This window comes from Equus asinus, chromosome 22, assembly GCF_041296235.1.
Source record: "Equus asinus isolate D_3611 breed Donkey chromosome 22, EquAss-T2T_v2, whole genome shotgun sequence".
NCBI lineage: Eukaryota > Metazoa > Chordata > Mammalia > Perissodactyla > Equidae > Equus > Equus asinus.
The window spans coordinates 52,575,087-52,601,166 of NC_091811.1; the positions used below are offsets into that span (position 1 = coordinate 52,575,087).

At 37.1% G+C, this 26,080-nt stretch overlaps 1 protein-coding gene across 1 annotated transcript; it reads left to right on the plus strand.

Moving 5' to 3' along the window:
- The first annotated feature begins 719 nt into the window (after positions 1-719).
- Positions 720-23,842, plus strand: TMPRSS12 (transmembrane serine protease 12). The gene is made up of 5 exons (XM_070494195.1): positions 720-1,001; positions 1,970-2,165; positions 10,537-10,805; positions 20,814-20,956; positions 23,358-23,842. The coding sequence occupies exons 1-5, from the start codon at positions 791-793 to the stop codon at positions 23,607-23,609; spliced, it is 1,071 nt and encodes a 356-aa protein (XP_070350296.1). The 5' UTR covers positions 720-790; the 3' UTR covers positions 23,610-23,842.
- The last annotated feature ends 2,238 nt before the right edge of the window (positions 23,843-26,080 follow it).

A 26,080-nucleotide genomic window follows, 5' to 3' on the forward strand; every position in this document is an offset into this window, starting at 1 on the left:
GAAGAGCACCCTCTTCCCAGTGTTTGGAATGTCGAGGGGCATCTCAGGGGTTCTGACAGGGACAAGGAATAACGCACCTCTGCCGCTAGGGACTGAAGTATGTGTGAGAGTATTTGTAGGGAGAGGCGGTACAATTACCTCCGGTCAAGCTTTGTCCTCAAATTTGCAGGTCCTTAAATTTGATTTTATCAGTTCACCCTGAGGTGATCAGTTGAAGGCAAACTACTACAATACAATTAATGGTGAGCTCAATCTGTATCACACATATTGAGTTCCTCCCAATGGCTCTATTGTCTCAAATCCCAACCTCCTCACTTGCTTTGGCTTCTGCTCTCTCTCCCTTCCCCAGCTTACCGGCCTAGGTTTCCGTGCCCTTGCTTCTGGAAGCCTTCCTGGCCCTACAAGTCTGAGCTAGTAGCCCCCAATGGTTCCAGCACCTCCCCTCCCACCACAACGGTCCTACTGTATTGTCTAAGCGTGTGGATCCGGCCCAGGAAAGTATCGCCAATTAACGAAACCCCAGACCCTAGCTGACGGCAAGCCACTTCACATAGATCCGTTCCGTGTAAGTGGACGCCAACTGGAGGACGTGGGGGCGGGGACACCCTCATCCGGGCAACTCCGCCAGCCTCCCAGGCTCCCGCCCCCGCAGGCACGGCGCCTGCCTCGCGTGCTGGGCTCTTCTCGCCGGCCGCCACTGCTGCCTCACACACGTGGGCGCCCAGGCCCGAGCCCGCCGGCCCGGCGCGGGTGGGGATGCCTGCCGCCATCTTGCCCCCGGAGGTCCAAAATGAGGCCGGGACTGCTGAGCGCCGCGCTGTTGTTTGTGGGGAGCTCGCTTGTCTGCTCGGAACACCACTTGCTCTCTGCCGAGAGGAGGCGCAGCCCCTGGCGGGAACAGGCCGCTGGGCCGGCGATGGCGCCTGAGGCCCGGCGTGCGAGGCCCTGGGAGCAGGAGGGGCGCCAGGATCCGGAAGAGGAAGGATGGAAAGCCAAGGGCAGTACCGGCTTGCTCCTCTCTGTGGACGCTCTCTGTTGCCTTTCCCCACTTCTCAGCTGGTTCAATTTGGGTTCCTCCTCTTCTGTTGTTCCACCTGCCTTTAACTGAAAATTTATAGACCTGTGCACTCCAATTATAATGATGACCGTAGTAGTAGTAAGAGTAGAAATGCCATACACTTGTGTAGGGTGGCATACATGCTCCTCAAAACATCTGGGGCTTGTCACTCCCATTTTACAGATTAATAATTAATTGTAATTTAGAATTGAAAGGGCTATTAGGTGACCTTTCCATAATACAGTTGAGAAAAATGAATCCAACAAGTTAAATGGGAAGTATTAGAACTTGAACTCTTGATCCACCAGTCCTAGGCTCTTTAATCGCCAGTTCACTCGGAAGAAAGTGATATCTGGATAGAGAAACTTATCTCATTTTTATACTTTAAGGCAACCGAGTTTTAAAAGTAATGAATCGTATTGATTTAATGGCTTTCTATTTGTAAGTAATCAATTAAGGCATGCTTGTCTTAGCTCTCCTTTAAGATGTTTCTTTTCAAAATATGGGCATGCCTTTAGGTATTCAGCTTGCTTTATCAGGTGTTTGTTTTCTGTTTGATATTTTTCCGAGAAAGATTTGCCCTGAGCTAACATCTGTGGCCAATCTTCCTCCTTTTGCTTGAGGAAGATTTGTCCTAAGCTAACGTCTGTGCCGGTCTTCCTCTATTTTGCCTGTGGGTCACGACCACAGCGTGGCTCAGGTCCAAGTGGTGTAGGTCCAGGCCTAGGAACTGAACCCCACTGGGGCCGCCAAAGTGGAGCACGCTGAACTTAACAACTAGGCCACAGGGGCTGGCCCTGCATGATCAGTTTTTAAATAGGAATTTAAAAGATTATATTACCATATTAAGATTAGGAAGTAATACATATGATTAGATGTTCAGTCCAAATAATATATCATTTTTATTTCTAGATTGTGGAACAGCACCCCTTGCCAATGTGTTGAAAGGATCTCGGATTATAGGGGGCACAGAAGCTCAAGCTGGTGCATGGCCATGGATAGTTAGCCTGCAGATTCAATCTGGCAAAGTTCCTACTCATATATGTGGGGGAAGCTTAGTGAAAGATAGGTGGGTCCTCACAGCTGCCCACTGCACTAAGCAGTCTAGGTATGTATTCAGAACTCAACTCCTATTTTATTCTCTTAGGGGATTTTTTTTTTTTTAATTGAGGTAACTGGTTTATAACATTACTTAAATTTCAGGTGTACAGCTTTATATTTCAATTTCTGTGTAGATTACATCATGTTCACCACCCCACAACTAATTACCATCCATCACCACACACATGTGCGAATCATCCCTTTCACCTTCCTCCCTCCCCCATTCCCCTCTGGTAACCACCAATCCAATCTCTGTCTCTATGTGTTTGTTGTTGTTTTTATCTTCTACTTGTGAGTGAGATCATACAGTATTTGACTTTCTCCCTCTGACTTATTTAGCTTAGCATAATACCCTCCACGTCCATCCATGTTGTCACAAATGGCAAGATTTCATCTTTTTTATGGCTGAGTAGTATTCCATTGTGTATATATACCACATCTTCTTTATCCATTTGTCACTTGATGGGCACCTAGGTTGCTCTCAAGTCTTGGCTATTGTGAATAATGCTGCAATGAACATAGGGGTGCATGTATCTTTACTCATTTGTGTTTTCATGTTCTTTGGATAAATACCCAGCATTAGAATGGCTGGATCATATGATAGGTGTAGTCTTAATTGATTGAGGAAACTTCACACTGTTTTCCATAGTGGCTGTACCAGTTTGCACTCCCACCAGCAGTGTATGAGAGCTCCCTTTTCTCCACATCCTCTCCAACACATTGTTTCTTGTCTTGTTAATTATAGCCATTCTGATGGGTGCAAGGAGCTATCTCATTGTAGTTTTGATTTGCATTTCTGTTAAGGGATATTTTGAAGTGGTAGAGGACCATTTGACTTCAGCTATGTTCAGTTAAGCCATATGTTTACAAGTAGCCATAATGCCTTATATGTAGTACACTAAATATTTGTTGAAATAAATGCTTTAAATCAGAGGTCAACAACCATTTTCTGAACAGATAGTAAATATTTTACACTTTGCAGGCTGTATGGTCTCTGTCACAGCTACTCAGCTCTGCCAGTGTAGAACCAAAGTGGCCACAGACAATACATAATTGAATGAGTGTGCTGTGATTCAATAAAACTTTATTTATGAACACTAAAATTTGAACAAAATGCTATTTTGTCATTTTAGGTTTTTCCCAACCATTTAAAAGTGTGAAAAATATTCTTTGTTAGTGGGCTGTATAAACACAGCAGACAGTCCAGATCTGAGTTGTGGGTTGGAGTTTGTTGAACTTTCCTTTAAATAATGAAGTTTTTCTTTTAGCTTTTAAGGTTATTATAGTGTAACAATGTGTTTGTCTTTCCCACCATTAGCTCATGCGTTCTTTGAAGACAAGGACTACATGTGTTATTTTGTATTCCTGGTACTAATATAGGACTTGGCCTACTTACAGGAGACATGATAAATGTTTATTGAGTCTATGGATGATGTTTGTCTTGGAGAAACAGGATTTACCTCAGAATAGAATTTTATAACCCTCCTAACCATTTAATATGAAACTCAGATAAATCCTTTGGGAAACCATGGTGCCTGTCATATAGTCTCCCTTTAAAGAGTCTTTCATTTTTAAGAGAACAGCTGTCTTGGAGAAGAATGAAAAGTCTTTAAGAGGAACTAACAGCAACTTCAAAATTCAATTGAGGGCAACTACCCTGATGGGGCACATAAAGTTTTAATCTATATATTTTATATATATATATTTTTTTTAATTTATTTTTTTGGCGAGGAAGATTGGCCTAGAGCTAACATCTGTCGCCAATCCTCCTCCTCTTTTTGCTTGAGGAAGACTGTCACCCAACTAACATCTGTAGCAGTCTTCCTCCATTTTGTATGTGGAATGTGGCCACAGTGTGGCTTAATGAGCATTGCCTGGGATCTGAACCTGCGAACTGTGGGCCGCCAAAGCAGAGTGCATGAACTTAACCACTACACCACTGGCCCGGCCCCTGTATATTATATTTTTAAAACATGCATTTCAGTTCCATAAATTGGCCTTTTGAAGAATAGAGATTAGAAAAATGAGAAGATACTAAAGTCTAAACCAAGAGTACAGAAAGTGATATAGAAAAAAGTTTCAGTTAGGAATCAATTTTGTTCTTTCAGGTGTGGGTGTTTTACAACTGCTTTCTAACATGCTGTCTTTAAAAACTCCTTTTCAACAGCTTTCAAACCTTAAACCAAGGGAGGAAATGCCTGCTTGGTATGGTTTGAAGATTCTTGGAAAAGCTCTTCTCACCTAAGTCCTGACGTTGTGCCTTTACGGTCTGTTCCTTTGACACAGTGGGGGGAACAATGAGTTTGGAGCAGGAAGACCTGTATCCTAGTCCTCCGCTGACACTTTGTGAAGTAGCTTTAAGTAAGCTTCCAAAACCTACTAGATTTAGGACCTTGGTCAAATAATATAGCTTTATTATATTGTCATAGAATCTTAGAGTTCAAAGAGGCATTTTAATGCTCTGATTCAGTCCTCTGTCCTGTATGTGAAACCTTCTTAGAATATTGAAGTAAAAGGTTCTCTAGTCTGAAATAATTATTGCTTCAGTGTATTGAGCCAGGCATTTTTTCATACATAATTCCCACTAATCTTCACAACTACTGTTTGCTGTAGGGAGACCCTGAGACTTCAGCATTCTTAAGTACCTTGTTCATGGTTCCATAGTTGGAAAGCAACAAAATCAGGGATCAAATCCAGGTGTCTCAGAATGAAAACCCACACACATAACCATAACTACAACATGTGGCTCTCTACTTGAAACACCTCTTGTGATGATGAACTGCTATCTTGGAAAGAATCTTATTTCAGTTTTCCACAGCCTTAATTCTTAGAAAGCTTTTGCTTATGTTAAACTAAATGTGTTCGTTTTCATTCTGCCTTCTGAAGCCATATATATTAAACCTAATTACTCTTCCAAGCATTTGAAGATAATGTTCATATTCCACTTTCAGTTCGCAAGACTAAATCTTATTGATGTTTTTACCCCTTTACTCAACAAACATTTACTGAATATATGTTATATACTAGGGAGTTGGTTAGGTGCTGAGGAAGTAGACATTATTGAGGCATAGTCTCTACTTTTCAGGAGTTTCCTCCTGTCTTCCTCCTGTCTCAACTCTGCCCCCTTCTATTCCTGCTGCCTCTCATTTCCTAAACCCTGTATCATCAATTATCTCTTATTCCTTCTAATAACAACCATTTATCAAAGACCTGCTGAGATTAGGTACTGTCAAAGGATGTTATATATAATTCTGTATTTAAAAAAAGCCCTCCTAGCAACCCTCTGAGACAGCTATTATTTCCATTTTACACTTGAAGAATCCACAGATCAGAGAGATTTGGTAACTTGCCCAAGATCACATTGCTGTTAAGTGGCAGCCCACTGATTTAAATTCTTAGGTCTCAAACCTATGCTGTTTCATTATACCTCATTGTTTCTTTAGTATTTTTCATTCTCCTCCTCTTGTTTCTTCCCTACAGCCTTCAAACATGTTTAGGTCACCTCATCATTATTTTAAAAACAAACAAACTCTACCTGTTTCTGTTCTTCCCTTCACTATTAGACACCTTGAAAGGAAGATTCCCCTTTGCTTCATCTGCAGTAACTCATAAAGTCCCAATTGCGTTTTGATTTCTGTGGCCAAAACACACTATGAAAGATTCACCTCTATGCCAAATCCAATGCCTCTTCTCGGTCCCCATCCTATTTGATCTCTGTACCATTTGGCAAAGTTGACCACTGCTCTCCTTGAAACTATCTCTTTTCTTGATTTCTAAGACACCACTCTCTTTTATTTTTCTTTTTTCCTCTTCCTTGATGAGTCTTTGTCATCTTTTAAATGGCAATATTTTCTAGGGTTCCACCTTTTATCCTCTTCTTTATCATCTGTACTCTTTCCTACAGATGTCTCATCTACTTCTGTTTCAGCAACACCATGTGCTGGCAACTCCCAATCTCTCCAGCTAAGTCATTTTTCTAGCTCCCTGCTATACACCATGTATTGGAGCCACATTCTCAACAAGTCCAAAAATAGAATTTTTTTGTCTTTCCTCTCATCTTATACCTTCTCTGTTTTCTCAGATAACAGCATCACCAACAGCTCCATTACCCAGAGAGTTAGTTGACTCTCTCTGTGCACTATCTCTTAAATATGTTTCTTCTGTCTCCCAATACTCTCCACTGATTAGAATTAGATTCAGAGTATCAGGCTCCATATCTCTAGTTCATCACTTATACTTCTTACATTTATACTACTAGTATGATAACTATCCTACTGAGTATGAAGTAGTATCTCATTGTGATTTTGATTAGCATTTCCCTAATTACTAGTGATGTTGAGCATCTCTCTTTGTGCTTATTGACCACTTGTATATCTTCTTTGGAGAAATGTCTATTTGAGTCTTTCGCCCATTTTTGAATTGGGCTGTTTGGGTTTTGCTGTTGAGTTGTAGGAGTGCTTTATATATTCTAGATATTTGTCCCATATCAGATATATAAATTTGTTTGCTGAGTTGCAAAAGTTCTTTATATATTCTGGGTATTAATCTCTTATCAAATATATGATTTGCAAATATTTTCTCCAGTTCTATGGGTTGTCTTTTCATTCTCTTGATAGTGTCCTTTGATGCACAAAAGTTTTTAATTTTGATGAAGCCCAATTTATCTGTTTTTTCTTTTGATGTCAAAAGACAAAACACAAATAATGGAATGGTATCCCATGTTCATGGACCAAAAGAATTAATATTGTTAAAATGCCAATACTACCAAAAGCCATCTATAGATTCAATGCAATCCCTATCAAGATTCCAATGGCATTTTTTACAGAGACAGAAAACACACTCTTAGAATTTATAGGTAACCACAAAAGACACCAAATAGCCAAAGAAATCCTGTGAAAGAACAAAGCAGGAGGCATCACATTTCCTGATTTCAGCTATAATATAAAGCTATAGTAATTAAGACAGTATGCTACTGGCATAAAAACAGACAAATAGACCCATGGAACAGAATTGGGAGTCTAGAAAGAAACCCATGCATATACAGTCAATTAATATTTGACAAGGGAGCCAAGAATACTCAGTGAAAAAAATACAATCTCTTTAATAGATAGTGCTGAGAAAACTGGATATTCACATGTAAATGAATGAAACTTGACCCCTATCTTACACCACTCACAAAAAAACTAACTCTAAATAGATTAAAGACTTAAATGTAATACCTGAAACCATAAAGCTCTAGAAAAAATATAGGAAAAAACTCCTTGACATGGCTATTAGTAAGAACTTTTTGGAAATCACACCTAACGCACAAGCAACAAAATAAAAAAAAACACACACACACAGACAAGTGGGACTACATCAAACTAAAAAACTTCTGCACAGCAAAAGAAACTGTCAACAAAGTGAAAAGACAACCTATGGAATGAGAAAAAATATTTGCAAACCATCTATCTGATTAGGGGTTAATATCCAAAATATATAAAGAACTCATACAACTCAATAGCAAAAAAGCCAAATAATCCAATTTTTAAAATGGGAAACGGAACTTAATAGACAATTTTCCAAAGAAGATATATGAATGGCCATTTTCATCAAAAAGACAAGAGATAACAAATGCTGATGTGGATGTGGAGAAAAGGGAAACCTTGGGCACTGTTGGTGGGACTATAAATTGGTACAGCCACTATGGAAAACAGTATGGAGGTTCCTCAAAAAATAAAAAATGGAACTACTATATGATCCACCAATTCTACTGGGAATATATCCAAAGGAAATGAAAACACTAACTCAAAAAGATATCTGCACCCCCATGTTCATAGTAGTAGTATTTACAGTAGCCAAGACGTGGACACAACCTAAGTGTCCATCAATGGATGAATGGATACAGAAGTTGTGGTAAATGTATATGCAATTTTTTATTCAGCCATAAAAAGATGAGAAAATCCTACCATTTACAATAACATGGATGGACCTGAAGGCATTAGGCTAAGTGAAATAAGTCAGACAGAGAAAGACAAATACTATATGATCTCACTTATATGTGGAGTCTAATAAAACAACAACAACAGAAACCAAACTCATAGAAAAAGAGATCAGATTTGTGGTTACCAGAGGTGGGGAGGTAGGGGGAGAGGGAATTGGAAGAAGATGGTCAAAAGGTACAAACTTCCAGTTATAAGATAAATAAATACTAGGGATGTAATGTACAACATGATGACTATAGTTGACATTGCTATATGATATATAAGAAAGTTGTTAAAAGAGTAGATCCTGGGGCCAGCCCTGTGGCTGAGAGGTTGAGTTTGTGTGCTCTGCTTTGGTGGCCCAGGGTTTCACCAGTTTGGATCCTGGGCGCAGACATGGCACCACTCGTCAGGCCATGCTGAGGCAGTGTCCCGCATGCTACAACTAGAAGGACCCACAACTAAAATATACAACTATGTACTGATGGGATTTGGGGAGAAAAAGCGGAAAAGATTGGCAACAGTTGTTAGCTCAGGTGCCAATAAGGGGAAAAAAAAAGAGTAAATCCTAAGAGTTCTCATCACAAGGCAAAATTTTTTTCTTTTTTTTTATTGTATCTATATGAGATAATGGATGTTAACTAAACCTATTGTACTAATCATTTCACAGTATATAAAAATCAAACCATCATGCTGTACACCTTAAACTTACAGGGTGATATACATCAATTATATCTCAATAAAAGTGGAAAAAAATTTTAATTCAAAAAATATATAAATTCAGTAAGTTTGGAAAAGAAACATTATGTCAAAGTAGTTTAAAGCAGTAATTTATTTTTAAACAAAATAGAACTAGGACATTAAAAAAATTTTACAAACTTTTTCAGAGGTTTCTAAGTCCACTTATTTTCTTCTTTTTTTTTTTTTGAGGAAGATTAGCCCTGAGCTAACATCTGCCGCCAATCCTCCTCTTTTTGCTGAGGAAGACTGACCCTGAGCTAACATCCATGTCCATCTTCCTCTACTTTATATGTGGGACACCTACCACAGCATGGCTTGCCAAGCGGTGCCATGTCCGCACCCAGGATCTGAACTGGCGAGACCCCGGTCGCAGAAGTGGAATGTGCGCACTTAACCACTGCACCATCGGGCTGGCCCCTAAGTCCACTTTTAAGACAGCCAAATATTTTCTGTTTCCTTGGGGTAAATTCTAGAAATTTATAATAGTCAAATACAATGCAACTTTTATAGGTTATTAATATACACTGCCAAAGGGCCCATCTATTTATACTTTCCACAATGAATAAGACTACCTTTGTTCCTCTCACTCTTGTCTATACTGAGCATTATCATCAAACACACACATAAACTTTGCCAATTTGAAGGGTGGGAAGGAATTTCAGTGTTTGTAAACAAGTGTATAAAGTAAAAGTTCCTTCTTCCCAATCTAATTCCAGATGTAACAACTATTAACCACTTGGGTTTTTGTTAATTTTTGACCTACAGAAGACTTTTTGGTTTGGTTTGGTTTTGCTTGCTTTTTGATAAGACTGACAAGATTCATTAGTTCCTTCTTGTTTTTATATTTAGTGTCGTGCTTTAGGAAGTCCTTTTTCACAGAGATACAGTCCACTGGAATGTTCCAACTTGCTCAGATAGAATTACGAAAGGCAGAATTGTGCTTTTCATAGAGATATAGTCGACTGGAATGTATAATGTCTTTTCTCATGTCAATGTTACGTGTTCACCTATATCTTCTTTCTGGTTTAATTTTTAAAATTCTCATGCTGATTTAATATCCAAATGTTTCCTTCCAAAATTTCAAAAATTTACAAAAGTAGAGGGAATAGTTTAGTGAATTCCCATATACTCATCACCCAGCTTCAAGTTATCAACTCATGCCCGATCCTTTTTTACCTTTGTCCTCCCAACTCCCCCTCTGATTATTTTGAAGCAAATCTCAGACATACCACTTTATGTATCTCTAAGAGATAGGAAGTCTTTATTAAGAGGATTTGCGTGTTTAAATATTTAATCCATTTGGGGTTTATTTTAGTGTTTTTCAGGGATTTAATTTTATTTCACTTTTCAAATTAGTTATTTAGTTAATTGTCCCAATGCCATTTATTGAATAATTCATCCTTTTGTCCATTGATAAGAAGTGCTTCCTCAATCATATATTAAATTCTCATGTATTTGAATCTGTTTTTGGCCTTTCTGTCTCATTATCTTTTGCTCTTTTCCTACAGCATGAGATTTAAGTTTTTATTTGATGTGACTTTATGTCACATGAAAGTAGGATTAAATTTTTTGGTTATTAATCTAACATGAGAAAAACAAAAGCTAGTGGGAGATTAAGAATATTTACTTAGTTAAATAAACATGTTTATAATAAGAACATTTACTCTCTTTCAGAGATCCTTTAATGTGGAGAGCTGTGATTGGAACCAATAACATAAATAGGAGTCATCCTCACACAAAGAAGATAAAAGTTAAAGCAATCATTATCCATCCATTTTTTGATTTGGAAACTTATGTAAATGATATTGCGCTTTTTCATTTAAAAAAAGCAGTTAAGTACAATGACTATATTCAGCCTATTTGTCTACCTTTTGGAGTTTTCCAAAACCTGGACTGGAACACAAGGTGCTTTATAAGTGGCTGGGGAAGAACAGAAGAAGAAGGTAACTATAATATGAATTTTACTGACACAAATTTTCCTGATTATTGGAAGAGAGTTAACCCTTTTATATATTTCTTTTTCTCTTTATATCATGAGTTTGAACCATAGGACTTTATAAACCAGTGCAAAAGAAATGTCTTTTTTTCTTGTCTGTATTTTTCCTTTCTTGTAGGAGAGAGAAAATTATCCTCCAAAGCAGAAAGAGAAACTTTTTCTGGTCATACATGCCAAGATACTTGAACCTTTAGACATTCTCAGAGAGAATGATGGTTCCAAGTGTTTCTGTAGTTTCTGAGACTCATAGGTGATGGAGCCAGCTCTGTGGCAGAACTGCTTATCTTAAATAAAAAGCTTCTGGCTGTAAGGAATCAAATTTAGTGTCCTTTTTATTTGATGTCCTCTTGAGTATCAAACAGGTTGATTGCCATGTATTTTCTTTAGTGCACAAAGGGGCACTAATTGTTGACGGAATGAGCTAATGGGAGGAATAAAAAAACATAGAAAATAGATCTCTGCCTTTGGTAATAACAACAGCTACCATTTAGGATCATTTACCATGTTTCAGACCCTGTTCTAAATATATTACTTTAGTTTAGCCTATCCTCCCAATATTCCTATTAGAGAGTTAATGCTATTATTCCCACTTAACAGACCAGGAATTATAGATCTTAGAGGTTGAGAAGCTGGCACTCAAATCCAGGTCTTTTTATTTTAAAGCCTGAATATCTAAGTACTACATTAAGTACAAACTTCACTTAAGGGAATCAAAGTCTAGTTAGCAATACATAGGATCAAGTGCTGAGACTCTTTTTCTATTACCCCCAGAACCTGGCTATTTAAATATTTGTGGATTATTTAGATAAGATAGGGATGAATGTATGAAAGATCTGTGAATTATTATTTTTCTTTTTTCCTCCATGAGTACTTTCTAAGGAAGATAAGAAAAGCAATATGGTGTAGGGAAAAGAGCATGGGCTTTAGAACCACAGACCTAAGTCTGAATCTCATCCCTGCTGTGTGCCAGCTGCATGACCATAGGCAAGTTATTGAATCTTTAACAACAATTAGAACAGCAATGATAGCAGCAACTACCATTTATTCATGGCTAGGTACTTTTAACAAGTGCTAAGCATTTTAATGCATTTCTTATTTAATGTCCTCCAACAACAATATGAGAAATACTATAACATGGATGAATAAACAGGTTTAAAGAGGTTAAATAAGTTGCCCAAAGTTGCACAGCTAACTAAATGAGGAGTCAAAATTCAAGCCCAGGTCAGCTTGCCTCAAAACTCATGTGTTTCCACTATCTATATCATCTCTCACAATGTCATACATTTTCATGATCTGTAAGATGAGAACAATAATCCCTATCAGAGGGTTGTTTTGAGGATTAAGTTGGCTCTCCAGCAACATGATAGATTACATACACACCAACCTTCTCGCTGAAAACTATTAAAGAGGGAAAATACATACATCAAGGATTGAGTGTGAAGATGGGAACTTAGATAACTGGAGCACTGAAGCTGGCTTTCATCTGGAGGGTAGTTGCCAAATTGGTAACATTGAATATCAATTTCTATGGTTTCATAGGCCTTGAGAGGGTTAAAGGACAAGACCTGCTCAAGTGTGTGTGGGGAGACTCCCATAAAGCTGGAGCCCCAGGGATATACTCTAAGAATGAGTGAGACTCATGACCCAGTATGTAGTTCATATATACATAGCTCACTTCAAATATGATATAGGTAAGTTGAAAGTAAAAGGACAGGAAAAGATATACCATGGCAACATTAATGAAAAGAAAGCTGGAATGGAAAAAAGAAAAGAAAAGAAAGCAAGAATGTCTACATTAACATCAGATAAAGTAGACTTAAGAGCAAAGAAAATTACAAGAGATAATGAGGAACATAACATAATGATATAAGGGAAAATCCACCAAGGAGACATAGCAATCCTAAATGTGTATGCACCAAACAAGAGAGATACAGTTTCTTAAAAACATACACGTGCATATAGACTTACCATATGACCCAGCAACCACGCTTCTGGGCATCTATCCCAGAGAAATAAAAACGTATGTCCACACAAAAACCCATTCACAAATGTTCATAAAAGCTTTATTTGTAATATCCAAAAACTGGAAAAAAAAACCTCTAAATGTTCTTCAATATGTGAATGATTAAACAAACTACAATATATCCTTAACATGGAATACTACTGAGCAGTTAAAAGGAATTAACTATTGATACATGCAGCCACTTAGATGGATCACAAGGGCATTGTGCTGAGTGAAAAAAACCTCTTTTCAAAAGGTCGCATATTTGATTCCATTTATACATTTGCAAAATGACAAAATTATCAAGATAGAGAACAGATTACTGGTTGCTGGAGGTCAAAAGTTTAGGTAGCATGAAGGAGATCTTTGTGATGATGGAATAGGGCTGTATCTTGATCATAATGGTGACTACATGCAACAGAATCGGATAGAACTACACACATACACACATTGTCCCAATGTCAGTTTCTTGATTTTGATATCATACTTCAGTTACATGGATATAACCATTGCAGGAAACTGGGTAAAGAGTACACTGGACCTCACTGGACCACCTTTGCAACTAGCTGTAATTATAATGATTTTGAAATAAAAAGCTTTAAAAAAAAATGAACCGGATATAACCAAAGCATTCTTAACCCCTACCACCAGCCCCAGGATTGCTAGAAAAATTGCTTAATAGAAGGGGGAAAAGATAGGAAATTTCCCAGAAAATACGTAACTACAAATAGCACTCATATGGATTTGCTGCCCAAGATCACTCTGAGTAGACTAGAAAGCGTCAAGCTTAAAATTAGTTTGAATAGGTCCTAGACCATTAATGTCTCTAGGTGCCTCAGAAAATCAAATGCAAATAATTTGTATAGAAATTCAGTTTCATCTAAGACCTCGAAGAATTTCATCAAAGTTTCAATGAAAATGAATGGATTATAACTTTAAAACTCACTAAACCCCAAAGGAAACAACGGACTATGAGTGAGAGTCAGCAGAAATAACAGACATCAGAATAAGACCTGCAAAGATTTTAGATATTGGAATCATTAGACAATATAAAAAATGTTTAATATGTTATAAGAAATAAAAGATGTGCTTGAAAGTATGAATAAAAAGTAAGGAGTTATGAAAAAGAACCAAACAACTGTGACAATTAAAATATATAATCATTGAAACATTATATATGAATATATTATATATGAAATGATAATATATATTACATATTAATGAGCTAAAGTCGTACCAAGTCAGAAGGCACTTAGGATTCCCACTGATTAAAATCAACCAAATATCCGTTCAGAAAAATCACCAAACATATAAGGAAACAAATCATAATAATGAAAATCAACAGAAATAAAACAACAGATTAAGCTCCCCAAGGATATCAGATATTAATATTTTAGGTATAGAATATAAAATAAGTATATGTGAATTGCTTAAAGAAATAAAAAAGTAGAATTAAAAATAAGCAATAGAGAGACTTTTCTTTCTCCATTGTGTGTTCTTAGCTCCTTTGTTGGAGATTAGCTGTCCACAGATGTGTGGTTTTGTTTCTGGGCTTTCAATTCTGTTCCATTAATTTGTGGGTCTCTTCCTGTGCCATACCATGCTGTTTTCATTACTATAGCTTTGTAGTACGTTTTGAAGTCAGGGATTGTGATGCCTCCAGCTTTGTTCTTTTTTCTCAGGATTGCTTTAGCTATTCAGGTTCTTTTGTTGTCCCACATGAATTTTAGGCTCCCTTGTTCTATTTCTGTGAAGAATGTCATTGGGATTCTGATTGGGATTGCATTGAATCTGTAGATTGCTTTAGGAAGTATGGACATTTTAACTATGTTTATTCTTCCAACCCATGTGCATGGAATATCTGTCCATTTCTCTATGACATCACCGATTTCTTTCAGTAATGTCTTATAGCTTTCATTGTATAGGTCTTTCATCTGCTTGGCTAAATTTATTCCTAGATGTTTTATTCTTTTTGTTGTGATTGTAAATAGGATTGTATTCTTGAGTTCTCTTTCTGTTGGTTCATTATTAGAGTATAGAAATGCAATTGATTTTTGTATGCTGCAGCTTTGCTGTAGCTGTTGATTATTTCTAATAGTTTTCTGATGGATTCTTTAGGATTTTCTGTCTATAAAATCATGTCATCTGCAAATAGTGAGAGTTTCACTTCTTCCTTGCCTATTTGAACTCCTTTTATTTCTCTTTCTTGCCTAATTGCTCTGCCAAAACCTCCAGTACTGTGTCGAATAAGAGTGGCCAGAGTGGGCACCCTTGTCTTGTTACTGTTCTCAGAGGGATGGATTTCAGTTTTTCCCCATTGAGTATGATGTTGGCTTGGGTTTGTCATATACAGCCTTTATTATGTTGAGGTGCTTTCCTTCTATACCCATTTTATTGAGAATTTTTATCATAAATGGATGTTGGATCTTATTAAATGCTTTCTCTGCATCTATTGAGATGATCATGTGGCTTTTATTCCTTATTTTGTTAATGAGGTGTATCACATTGATCAATTTATGGATGTTGAACCATCCTTATGTCTCTGGTATAAATCCCACTTGATCATGGTGTATGATCTTTTTAATGTATTGCCATATTCAGTTTGCCAATATTTTCTTGAGGATTTCTGCATCTATGTCATCAGTGATATTGGCCTGTAATTTTCCTTCTTTGTGTTGTCCTAATCTAGCTTTGGGATCAAGGTGATGTTGGCCTCATAGAATATGTTAGGAAGTGTTCCATCATCTCCAATTTTTTGGAATAGTTTGAGAAGGAGAGGTATTAAATTTTCTTTGAATGTTTGGTAGAATTCTCCACAGAAGCCATCTGGTCCTGGACTTTATTTTGGGGGAGGTTTTTGATTACTGTTTCAATCTCTTAACTTGTGATCGGTCTATTCAGATTCCCTATTTCTTCTTGATTCACTTTTGAGAGGTTTATGAGTCTAAGAGTTGATCCATTTCTTCCTGGTTAACCAATTTGTTGGCATATAGTTTTCCATAGTATTCTCTTATAATCCTTTGTATTTCTATGGTATCCATTGTAAGTTCTTGACTTTCATTTCTAATTTTATTTATTTGAGCCTTCTCTCTTTTGTTCTTAGTGAGTCTGGCTGAATGTTTGTCAATTTTGTTTATCTTCTCAAAGAACCAGCTCTTAGTTTTATTGATCCTTCCTACTCTTTTTTTATTTTCCAGGTGGGAGGGTTCTGTTTCATTTATTTCTGCTCTAATTTTTATTGTTTTCCTCCTTCTGGTGACTTTGGGCTTTGTTTGTTTTCTTTTTCTAGTTCTGTTAGGTTTAGTTTAAGATTACTTATTTGAGATTTTTCTTGTTTGTTGAGGTGGGCCTGTATTGCTATGAATTTCCCTCTAATAACTACTTTCGCTGCATCCCCTAAGAGTTGGTATGATTTATTTTTGTCTGTCTCCACATATTTTTTTATTTCTCCTTTGATTTCTTCATTGATCCAGTGGGTGTTTAGTAGTGTGTTGTTTAGTCTCCAAATATTTGTGATTTTCCCATCTTTTTTCTTATAGTTGATTTCTAGTTTCATAGCATTATGGTTGGAAAAGATGCTTGATACGATTTCAATCTTCTTAAATTTATTGAGGCTTGCCTTGTTTCCCAACATATAGTCTATCTTTGAGAATGTTCCATGTACATTTGAGAAGAATGTGTATTCTGCTGTTTTGGGATGGAGTGTTTTCTATGTATCTATTAGTCCACCTGGTCTAGTTTTTCATTTAATTCCACTGCTCCTTGATCTTCTGTCTGGATGATATATCCATTGATGTAAGTGGAGTGTTGAGGTCCCCTACTATTATTGTGTTGCTGTTAATTACTCCATTTAGGTCTGTTAATAGTTGCTTCCAGGGCCAACCCAGTGGTGTAGTGATTATGTTCGCGTGCTCTGCTTTGGTGGCCCAGACTTTGCAAGTTCTGATCCCAGCACGGACCTAGTACTGCTAGTCAAGCCATGCTGTGGTGGCATCCCACATAGAAGAACTAGAAGGACTTACAACTAGGATATACAACCAGGTACTGGGGCTTTGGGTAGAAAATAAAAAGAGAGGCAGATTGGCAACTAATGTTAGCTCAGGGCCAATCTTCCTCACCTCAAAAATAAAAAAGTTGCTTCCTGTACTTTGGTGCTCCTATGTTAGGTGCATATATATTAGTAAGTGTTATGTCCTCTTGGTGGAATCTCCCTTTTATCATTATATACTACCCCTCTTTGCCTCTCATTGTCTTTTTTATCTTGAAGTCTGCTTTGTCTGATATAAGTATGGCAACAGCTTCTTTCTTTTGTTTGCCATTTGCTTGGAGTATCATCTTCCATCTCTTCACTCTGAGTCTGTGTTTGCCTTTAGAGCTGAGATGTGTTTCCTGGAGGCAGCATATTGTTGCGTATTGTTTTTTAATTCATCCAACCACTCTGTCTTTTGATTGGAGAATTCAATCCATTTACATTTAGAGTGATTATTGATAAATGAGGGCTTAATACTGCCATTTTATCACTTGTTTTCCAGCTGTTCTATATTTCTCGTTTCTCTTCCCATGTATTTCTGACTGTCATTTCAGTTTGTTGATTTTCTATAGTGGTTTTCTCAGTTTTCTCTTTATTTATATTTTGTGTCTCTGTTCTGATTTTTTTCTTTAGTGGTCACCATGAGGTTTGTATAAAAGATCTCATAGATGAAATAGTCTGTTTTCTGATAGCCTGTTATCTCCATTAACCTAAGCAGGTTCCATCCCTTTCTTCTTCCCCATCTAAGGTGTTGTCACAGCTTATTCCATTTTGTGTTGTGGGTTTGTGATTAAAATGAAGTGTTTATAGTTGGTTTTGATGCTTTCCTTCCCTTTATCTTTAATGTTATAATTGTTTCCTAACCTGTTCTGATAGAGAGCTGCAATTTTCTGATTTTGTCTGTCTATTTATCTCCTTGCTCAATGCTTTGTAAACCTTTTCCTTTTTGTTTCAGTTATGAGGGCATTCTTGATCATTTCTTGTGAGGGAGGTGTCTTGTGGTGATGAACTCCCTCAACTTTTCTTTATATGGGAAAGTTTTTATTTATCCCTCATATCTGAAGGATAGTTTCAATGGATAGAGTATTCTTGGCTGAAATTTTTTGTCTTTCAGTATTTTGAATATGTCATTCCACTCTCTCCTAGCCTGTAAGGTTTCTGTTGAGAAATCTGCAAACCTGATAGGGGTTGCTTTTGTAGATTATTCTCTTCTGCCTTGCTGCCTTTAATATTTTTTCTTTGTCATTGACTTTGCCAGTTTTACAAATATATGCCTTGGAGGTCTTTTTACATTGATGTAATTAAGAGTTCTATTGGCTTCATTTACTTGTAATTCCAGTTCTTTCCCCAGGTTTGGGAAGTTGTCAACTATTATTTCTTTGAACAAACTCTCTGCTCCTTACTCCCCATCTTCTCCCTCTGCAATACCCATAATCCTTATGTTGCATTTCCTAATTGAGTTGGATATTTCTTGTAGAATTTCTTCATTTTTTTTAGTCTTAGTTCTCCCTCCTCCTCCACCTGAACCATTTCTATATTTCTGTCCTCCAAATTACTAATTATGTCCTCCATAATGTCAGCTCTGTTTTTTAAGGTTTCTAGATTGCTTTTTTATCTGTTATTGTGTTCTTCATCTCCAGCATTTCTGTTGTTTTTTTTTAGATTTTCAATCTCTATTGTGAAGAATTCCTCCTGCTCATTAATTTTATTCCTGATTACACTGAACTGTCTTTCTGAATTTTCTTGTAACTTGTTGACTTTCTTTATTATAACTATTTTGAATTCTTTGTCAGTTCGATTGTAAATTTCTGTGGCTTCAGGATTGCTTTCTGGAGACCTGTCATTTTCCTTCTGATCTGGAGTGTTAATTTATTTCTTCATGGTGTTTGATGAAGTAGACCTTTGCTGGCACATAGTGGTAGTATCAGGTTGCAGATTCCACCTGCCACCACTGCAGTGGGGGCAGTGGGGAGGTGGGGAGGAGCTGGGTTTTCTGAATTTGCTGCTGGAAGTTGCACCTGTCCACTGGAAGCTGGCCTGATAGGGTTCGTCTGCCATCAATGCTTGGTGGGTCACCCATGCAGGTACAGGCATTCTGATGCAGATCCACTGCCCTGGACAAGCCGGTGTGCCAAGCGAGATGGGAAGAGCACTTTGTTTCACACACATGAGCCTGCTCCGCACTCCCTGGCTGCCCACCTGGGCTGCTGGGCTTAGTGGGGGCACCCATGTGGTGGCTGAGCTGCCTCAGTGTGGAGCATTCCTGTGGGCTGGGATGCAATTCCAAAAGCAAAAGTGTTCCTGTGGAGGCCTGCCTGCTCCCCCATTTCCTCTTAGGGTTGTGCTGGTCAATGCATGAGGTCCTGTGCCGTAGAACACTGCCACTGGGAGCAGGAGGAGATCCATTCACCTCCTTCCACTGCTTCCTGGGGATCCAGTAACCCACCTTCAGATGTATGACTGTATGGATCTCTCAGACACCTTCTTGTGCTGTGTGGGTGTCATGTGTTGGCTAATGAATATTCTTTTCATTGTGTCTTAGCGGGGAGAGACTATGGGAACAGCTCACTCCACCATGATGCTGATGTCACCTCTGTGTAAGGATATTCTAAGTGACCAGTGGAGCAGAAGAGAAAACCCAAACTTCTATTTCTGAGCTCTCTCTCTCTTCTATCCACTTTGAAAGTCTCTGGTGATTTTGAATAGACCTGCACCAATATCACACTTCTATTAGTATTGTTCAGGTTCATAAGTTGGGTGGTATGTTCCCAGGTATTCATTTCATTATTATATTCTATATGTTACATATTTTCTTTCATATGCAGGAAGTATTACTTTAAATTAATTATTTTTAAATGCATAGCAGAAGTGTGGTTGGCCTTTAGGAAACCTTGATCCAGGAATCTGAATGCCATTAGGACATATTTTATGTATTTCTATTTCCTATTCCTCTTCTCTCTGCATGATGACTTTATTTTCTCAGGCTGCCTGTCCTCATAAGGCTGGAACTATGGCTGCAGGCTGCTTTGGGCTTATAGCTAAACAGTATTGTGACTAGGGTGAAAAGTTTCTTCTTTGGCAGCTCTAGATCAAAAAAATTCTGGAGAAGTATTCTAATTGGTTAGACTTATACCAAATATAGTTACCCCTAGACCAATCAGTGTCACCAGGAGAATGGAATTCTGTGAATGCAACAGTTGGGTCATCTGCCCACCTGCAGCCAAGAAGACAATGTCTATTACTAGAAAAGCTGGGGAAGGATGCAGGGCACACAAAATATTCACCTACCACATGTGACAACTGCAACTCTGAGATGAGCTGATGGAATCGGATCCTGCTGGTACAGCAGGTTTTCTATGGATAAATCTTACAATGATCTATCTTTTAATGGTTCCTGAAGTGTTGTCTTGTATTTTCCCATCTTTTCCATAGCAAAGAACCACTTTATGTTCAGGAATTACCAGAGAAGTTAGAGAAGTACATGAATTTACAATCTTAAAATTTTATTTTCATGTCCACCATCCTTCAAGACTAAGCACCATTAGAATATTTAATAAAAATTATTCACCACTTACAACATAAGAAAGATTGACCTCGGCATTTACCTGTTTAGCCCTTGACCATTTTATATAGCTTTATTTCATAAAAACTATAGATCCTTTTGTGAGACCTTAAAGAAATATATGAAAGCAGAGATAAAAATAACCTGAAATTCTTACTATCTAGAGAGGACTGTAATTAACATTTTGATGAACATTCTTCCACAATCTGCCTAGGCATACATACGTACATATATGGATATAATTTTACATAATTGTTGAATCAGTCACTTTGGAAAGAAAATCATTGCAACATGAACATCTTATATCACTGTCAAAATGCCTGTTCTCCAAAATAATTTATTGGTATTTTTTTGTTAATAGGTAATATTACAAATATGTTACTGGAAGCAGAAGTGCATTTTATTTCTCGAAACTTTTGTAATTCTGCTAAGAGTTATGGAGAAATGATTCCCAACACTTCATTTTGTGCAGGTGATGAAGATGGAATTTTTGATACTTGCAGGGTAAGACCAAATAACTTTCCTGAGAAATATTTTCTAAAGCTGGAAGGGGCCTTGAACAAGGCCTTTGGTCACTTCCTGGTGAAGACTTAATTGATAATTTAGTCTTGATAAGACTAAAAATACTAAATTATTTTTTCCTCCTTTTTAACTATTCCAACAATCCAAATTCTCTTGCTTTCCTAATTCCTTTGTTTCTACAATCATGGTCAACCTTAGGCAAAATTTGCCTTGAATCTCTTTCTGTTTTTATTCATTACCATCTTTATTGACATATATTACATAGATACAATTCACCCATTTAAAGTGTACAACTCAATGGGTTTTTAGTGTGTTTACAGAGTAGTACAACCGTCACCATAATCTAACTTTAGAACACTTTTGTCATCCCCAAAAGCAGTCTCTACCCATTACAAGTCACTCCTCATTCTCTTCCTACCCACCCCCAGCCCAAGGCAACCACTAATCTCTATAGAGTTGCCTATTCTGGAAATTTCATATGAATCTACATTCTCACCAGCAATGTATGAGGGTTCCAATTTCACTACATCCTTGTCAGCACTTGTTATTGTCTGTCTTTTTTGTTTGTTTGTTTGTTTGTTTTGGAGGAAGATTAGCCCTCAGCTAACTACTGCCAGTCCTCCTCTTTTTGCTCAGGAAGCCTGGCTCTGAGCTAACATCCGTGCCCATCTTCCTCTAGTTTATACGTGGGACGCCTACCACAGCATGGCTGCCAAGCAGTGCCATGTCCGCACCCGGGATCCGAACCAGCGAACCCCGGGCCGCCGAGAAGCGGAACGTGCAAACTTAACCGCTGCGCCACCGGGCCGGCCCCATTATTGTCTTTTTTTTTTTTTTTAAAGATTTTATTTTTTTCCTTTTTCTCCCCAAAGCCCCCGGTACATAGTTGTATATTCTTCGTTGTGGGTTCTTCTAGTTGTGGTATGTGGGACGCTGCCTCAGCGTGGTTTGATGAGCAGTGCCATGTCCGCGCCCAGAATTCGAACCAACGAAACACTGGGCCACCTGCAGCGGAGCACGCCAACTTAACCACTCGGCCACGGGGCCAGCCCCTATTGTCTGTCTTTTTGATTATTGCCAAGTTGTTGGTGTGAAGTGGTATCTCATTGTAGTTTTAATTTGCATTTCTCTAATGACTAATGATGCTGAGCATCTTTGCATATGCTTATTAGCCATTTGTATATCTTCTGTGGAGAAAAATCTATTCAGATCCTTTGCCCATTTTTAAATTGAGTTATTCATATTTTTATTATTGAGTCATAAGCATGCTTTATATAGTCTAGATATAAGTCTCTTACCAGACTTACGGTTAGCACGTATTTTCTCCCATTCTGTGGACTATCTTTTCACTTTCCTGATGTTATTGCTTATAGCACAAAAGTTTTTGACTTTTTATGAAGTCCAATTTATCTCTTTTTTGTTTTGCCTCTTGTGCGTTTTGAATCTTTATTCCTCTTTTCTTTACTAACTCTAAATCTACCAGCACTTCCCTCCCAAGCAGTACTCCATGCTCTGATCTTTTCCTACTCATTTTGATTCCTGCAACCCAGCGTTTATCTTTCCTGTGTCCTTTTCCTTAAGAATCTTGCTGAGTAAAATAGTGAAGAGTCCAATCTAATTGAATTACATTCATAAGTGAAACATTCTCATTGTCAGAAAATAATTATTCAATGCTTACCTAATGCAGAGAATCTGAAAACACCTTCGAAACACAGTCCTTAACCTCCAGGCACTGAAACGGTTATCTCAGTGTCCTTGTTGTTTTGAGTGATTAATAGTCCTTAGTAATAGTGTTTCAGTGCATTGACAGTCTTATAAAATATGATAGAGATTTGTTATTTGTGATACTATTTGAGAGGCTTAGTCATTTATTCAGGTTATCCTGCACCAGTCACTGTCAACACTTAGAAAGATGCCTTCTCTTGCAAGATGCCAGTTTACTCCTCTCCTCTAGCTAGCAAACCACACACACCTAAAAGAATCCCTCGTGTATCTTAAAGTTATACCTTTCACACACAGCCTTAAGCAGTAGAAGTATTCTAATAAACAGTATTTACAATGTTTTGCATACTTCCTAAATTATATTTCTCTTGAGTAATTTTACTAAAAAATCCAAACTATTTGATTTCTGATACTCTGGTTCACAACTATGCAGATGGGAAGTTTACCCACCAGCTATATGGTTCCTCTAAATACCAGACCAGACTGAATACCTCCTGTGTGAGCTGGATTATAAAACTGAAAATCTATGGATCTTTATAACTTGGAGGTATACTGAAAATGTGTATAAATGTATGTTTAATGTGATTCATTTATTCCAGCTTTACTGTTGTTTAAAGACTACTAAAAGTAACTAACTCTATTTTGGGACTTTTTTTAATAGGGTGATAGTGGTGGACCATTAATGTGCTACTTACCAGAACACAAACGATTTTTTGTAATGGGAATTACCAGTTTTGGATATGGCTGTGGTCGAAAAAACTTTCCTGGTGTCTATAGTGGGCCATCCTTCTACCAAAAGTGGCTGACAAATCACCTCTACCCGGCAAGCAATAAAGGCATATTTAATATAAATATTCTACTTGGACAGGTCCTCATAGCCTTTGGTTCTGTTGTCTTACTAGCAACTACATAAAGAAATTCTGAAGAATCTTTATTTTTGCATTGTGTCCCTTTCCAGGTTCTACATAATGAAAATCATTTATTGTTTTGGCAAGTAATTGCCCACTTTAGAGTTCTCATGTGAACATTTTTTGGAATAAAAGGATTGTGACATATTCAATATATGATTGTAAATTTGGCACTGAATCACATGCTTCCTTGATATATCTTGTTTGTTTTACTGTATAATCATAATTTTGCATTTGGAATACTTTCTTAGAGTGTGTATAAAATATCCAGTTAAATATATACTTTATGTATGTAAATGTCAAATAATAAAGAGTTTATAATTAAAATGAAAGCAGTTCTTTTGTTAAATTAATCAACACACTTTCCTTTTAAGTTAGATTTTATTTTATTCAAAATCGTTTATTTGTATGATATATTATCATGTTGAATTATTGTCTTGTTTCTGGTTCTCAACACATATTTTGAGAAACAAGTATTTGCCTAGTATTTAAGTTCTAATTAAAACAATTTATTTAATATTAACACTTTCTTTTCTATGTCAAGAGAGAACTGTGGTACAGACACATCAAAATAATTTAATTTTTAGTTAGAAATGTATAATGTTGACTTTTTTGCAGCATTATAACCTACTTTCTGAACCTTATTTTGTGGAAGCCTGTGCAAAAAGTTTGTATTCCTTGGGTCCTCTGAATTTACTGTGAGGTGAGGTAACTGAGAAGCATGCTGGGTAAAAAGAGGGAAGCCAACCTGGGACAAACTTTACGATGACTAATCTATAAAATGAATTATTAAAACAAAAGAAAAAGTTGACTTAATTAGTATCTACTATTAAGCAACTCATATCTCCCTTGAACTTTGGAGAAGCTATGTAGTAAAGGAATAATAATTACTTTCTCATCCTTCTTTTTACATTCAACCAGCTAAAACCAAGTGTTTGTTGTTGTTTTGTTTTGCTTTGCTTTAACCTAATTTCAGGATTTAACTGAAAGTAAGCAGTTTTCCATTTATTAATTCCCTTAGGGATCATTACTGATTTCACACTCACGGGGTAGAAGACTATGATTTTTATAGACTTGTGAGCAACACTGAGGGGATATTGACTGTTCTTTCTCAAAAGAGACCCTAGATTAAGCTCTTATAAGGAATTAGTTGGTAATGCTTGTATAGCAATCAGCATAACGCATTAGTTTTCTCCTATTTATACTGCCTGAGTATCATTCAGATTCACTTGATAGCCCTGAATGTTAACACTAAGAATCTGTTCTGAAATGTATAGACAGCACGGAGTAGGGGGAAGGGGAGGGGGCTCTTACTTTTCACTTCAAAGGTATGTCCTAATTACTCTCTAGGTCTGCATTTCTAATCAGGCAGGGGCTCCTACCAGCAACTTATCTTTTTGCCCAGCTTACTTCACATATTTCAGCCAACCGAAATTCAGTTATATAACATTTCTCTTTACCACCAGAGACTATTAGAATATAGACTTTGCAATCGAAGACAGACTTTGTTTCAGATTTCATTCTGTTACTTAGCTGTTGCAAGAGTTTGGACAATTATTAACACCTACTTACAGCATTGTCATCATGATTACATAAGTTGATTATATGAAGTACTTGACATATTGAAGGTGCTCAATAACTGATAACCATTATTATTATCTCATCCATGACTCACATGATCCTTTTCATTATATAGATTACTATGTTATTGGACAAATCTCTCATTACTTTCATCTGAAAAACTTAGTGGAACAAAGGACTCTTTTCTACTTAAAAACTCAAATTTAAGTATACTATTTTATTTTCTAATTCCTAAAATATTACAGCCTCATTACTAAAAATTGAGAAAGTACAGAAAATAAGTAGAAAGAAAATCATCCATAGCCCTGCTACATGACAGCTCCCAGGAATCTTGCTTATTTCACTTATTACAATGGTATTTTTACAAACTCTTCTGAAGCATTCTTTTACCCCAGCTATTTTTAAAAATTTCAATCCTATAGAAACGTTGAAAGATAGTACCATGATTGCCCACTTTTATTCCCCAAATATTAACATCTTGCCCTGTTTAGGTGCTTTCCTCCTCTTTCTCTGCACATACACACACACACACACAGACACACTTTTTTTTTTGGTTAAATGATTTGAAAGTAAATTGCTAACATCATATTACTTCATCCATAATACTTCAGTATCTCCTAAGAACAAGAACATAATCATAACACTATGATCAGACCAAAGAAATTTAATTGATTTAATAACACCATCTAATGTAGGTCTATATTCAAATTTCTCTATTGTCTCAAAAATGTTTTTTCTAGTCCCCACCACCCTTACTCCAGGATCTAACCCAGGCTCCACATGTTGCACTTAGTTTCCCTGTCTCTACAATGTCCTTTAAAACAGTCTCCTCTGTCCTTATTTTTCTCTTTTTTGTCTTTCATGAGAGTGATAGAGTCCAAGTCAAACGTCATAG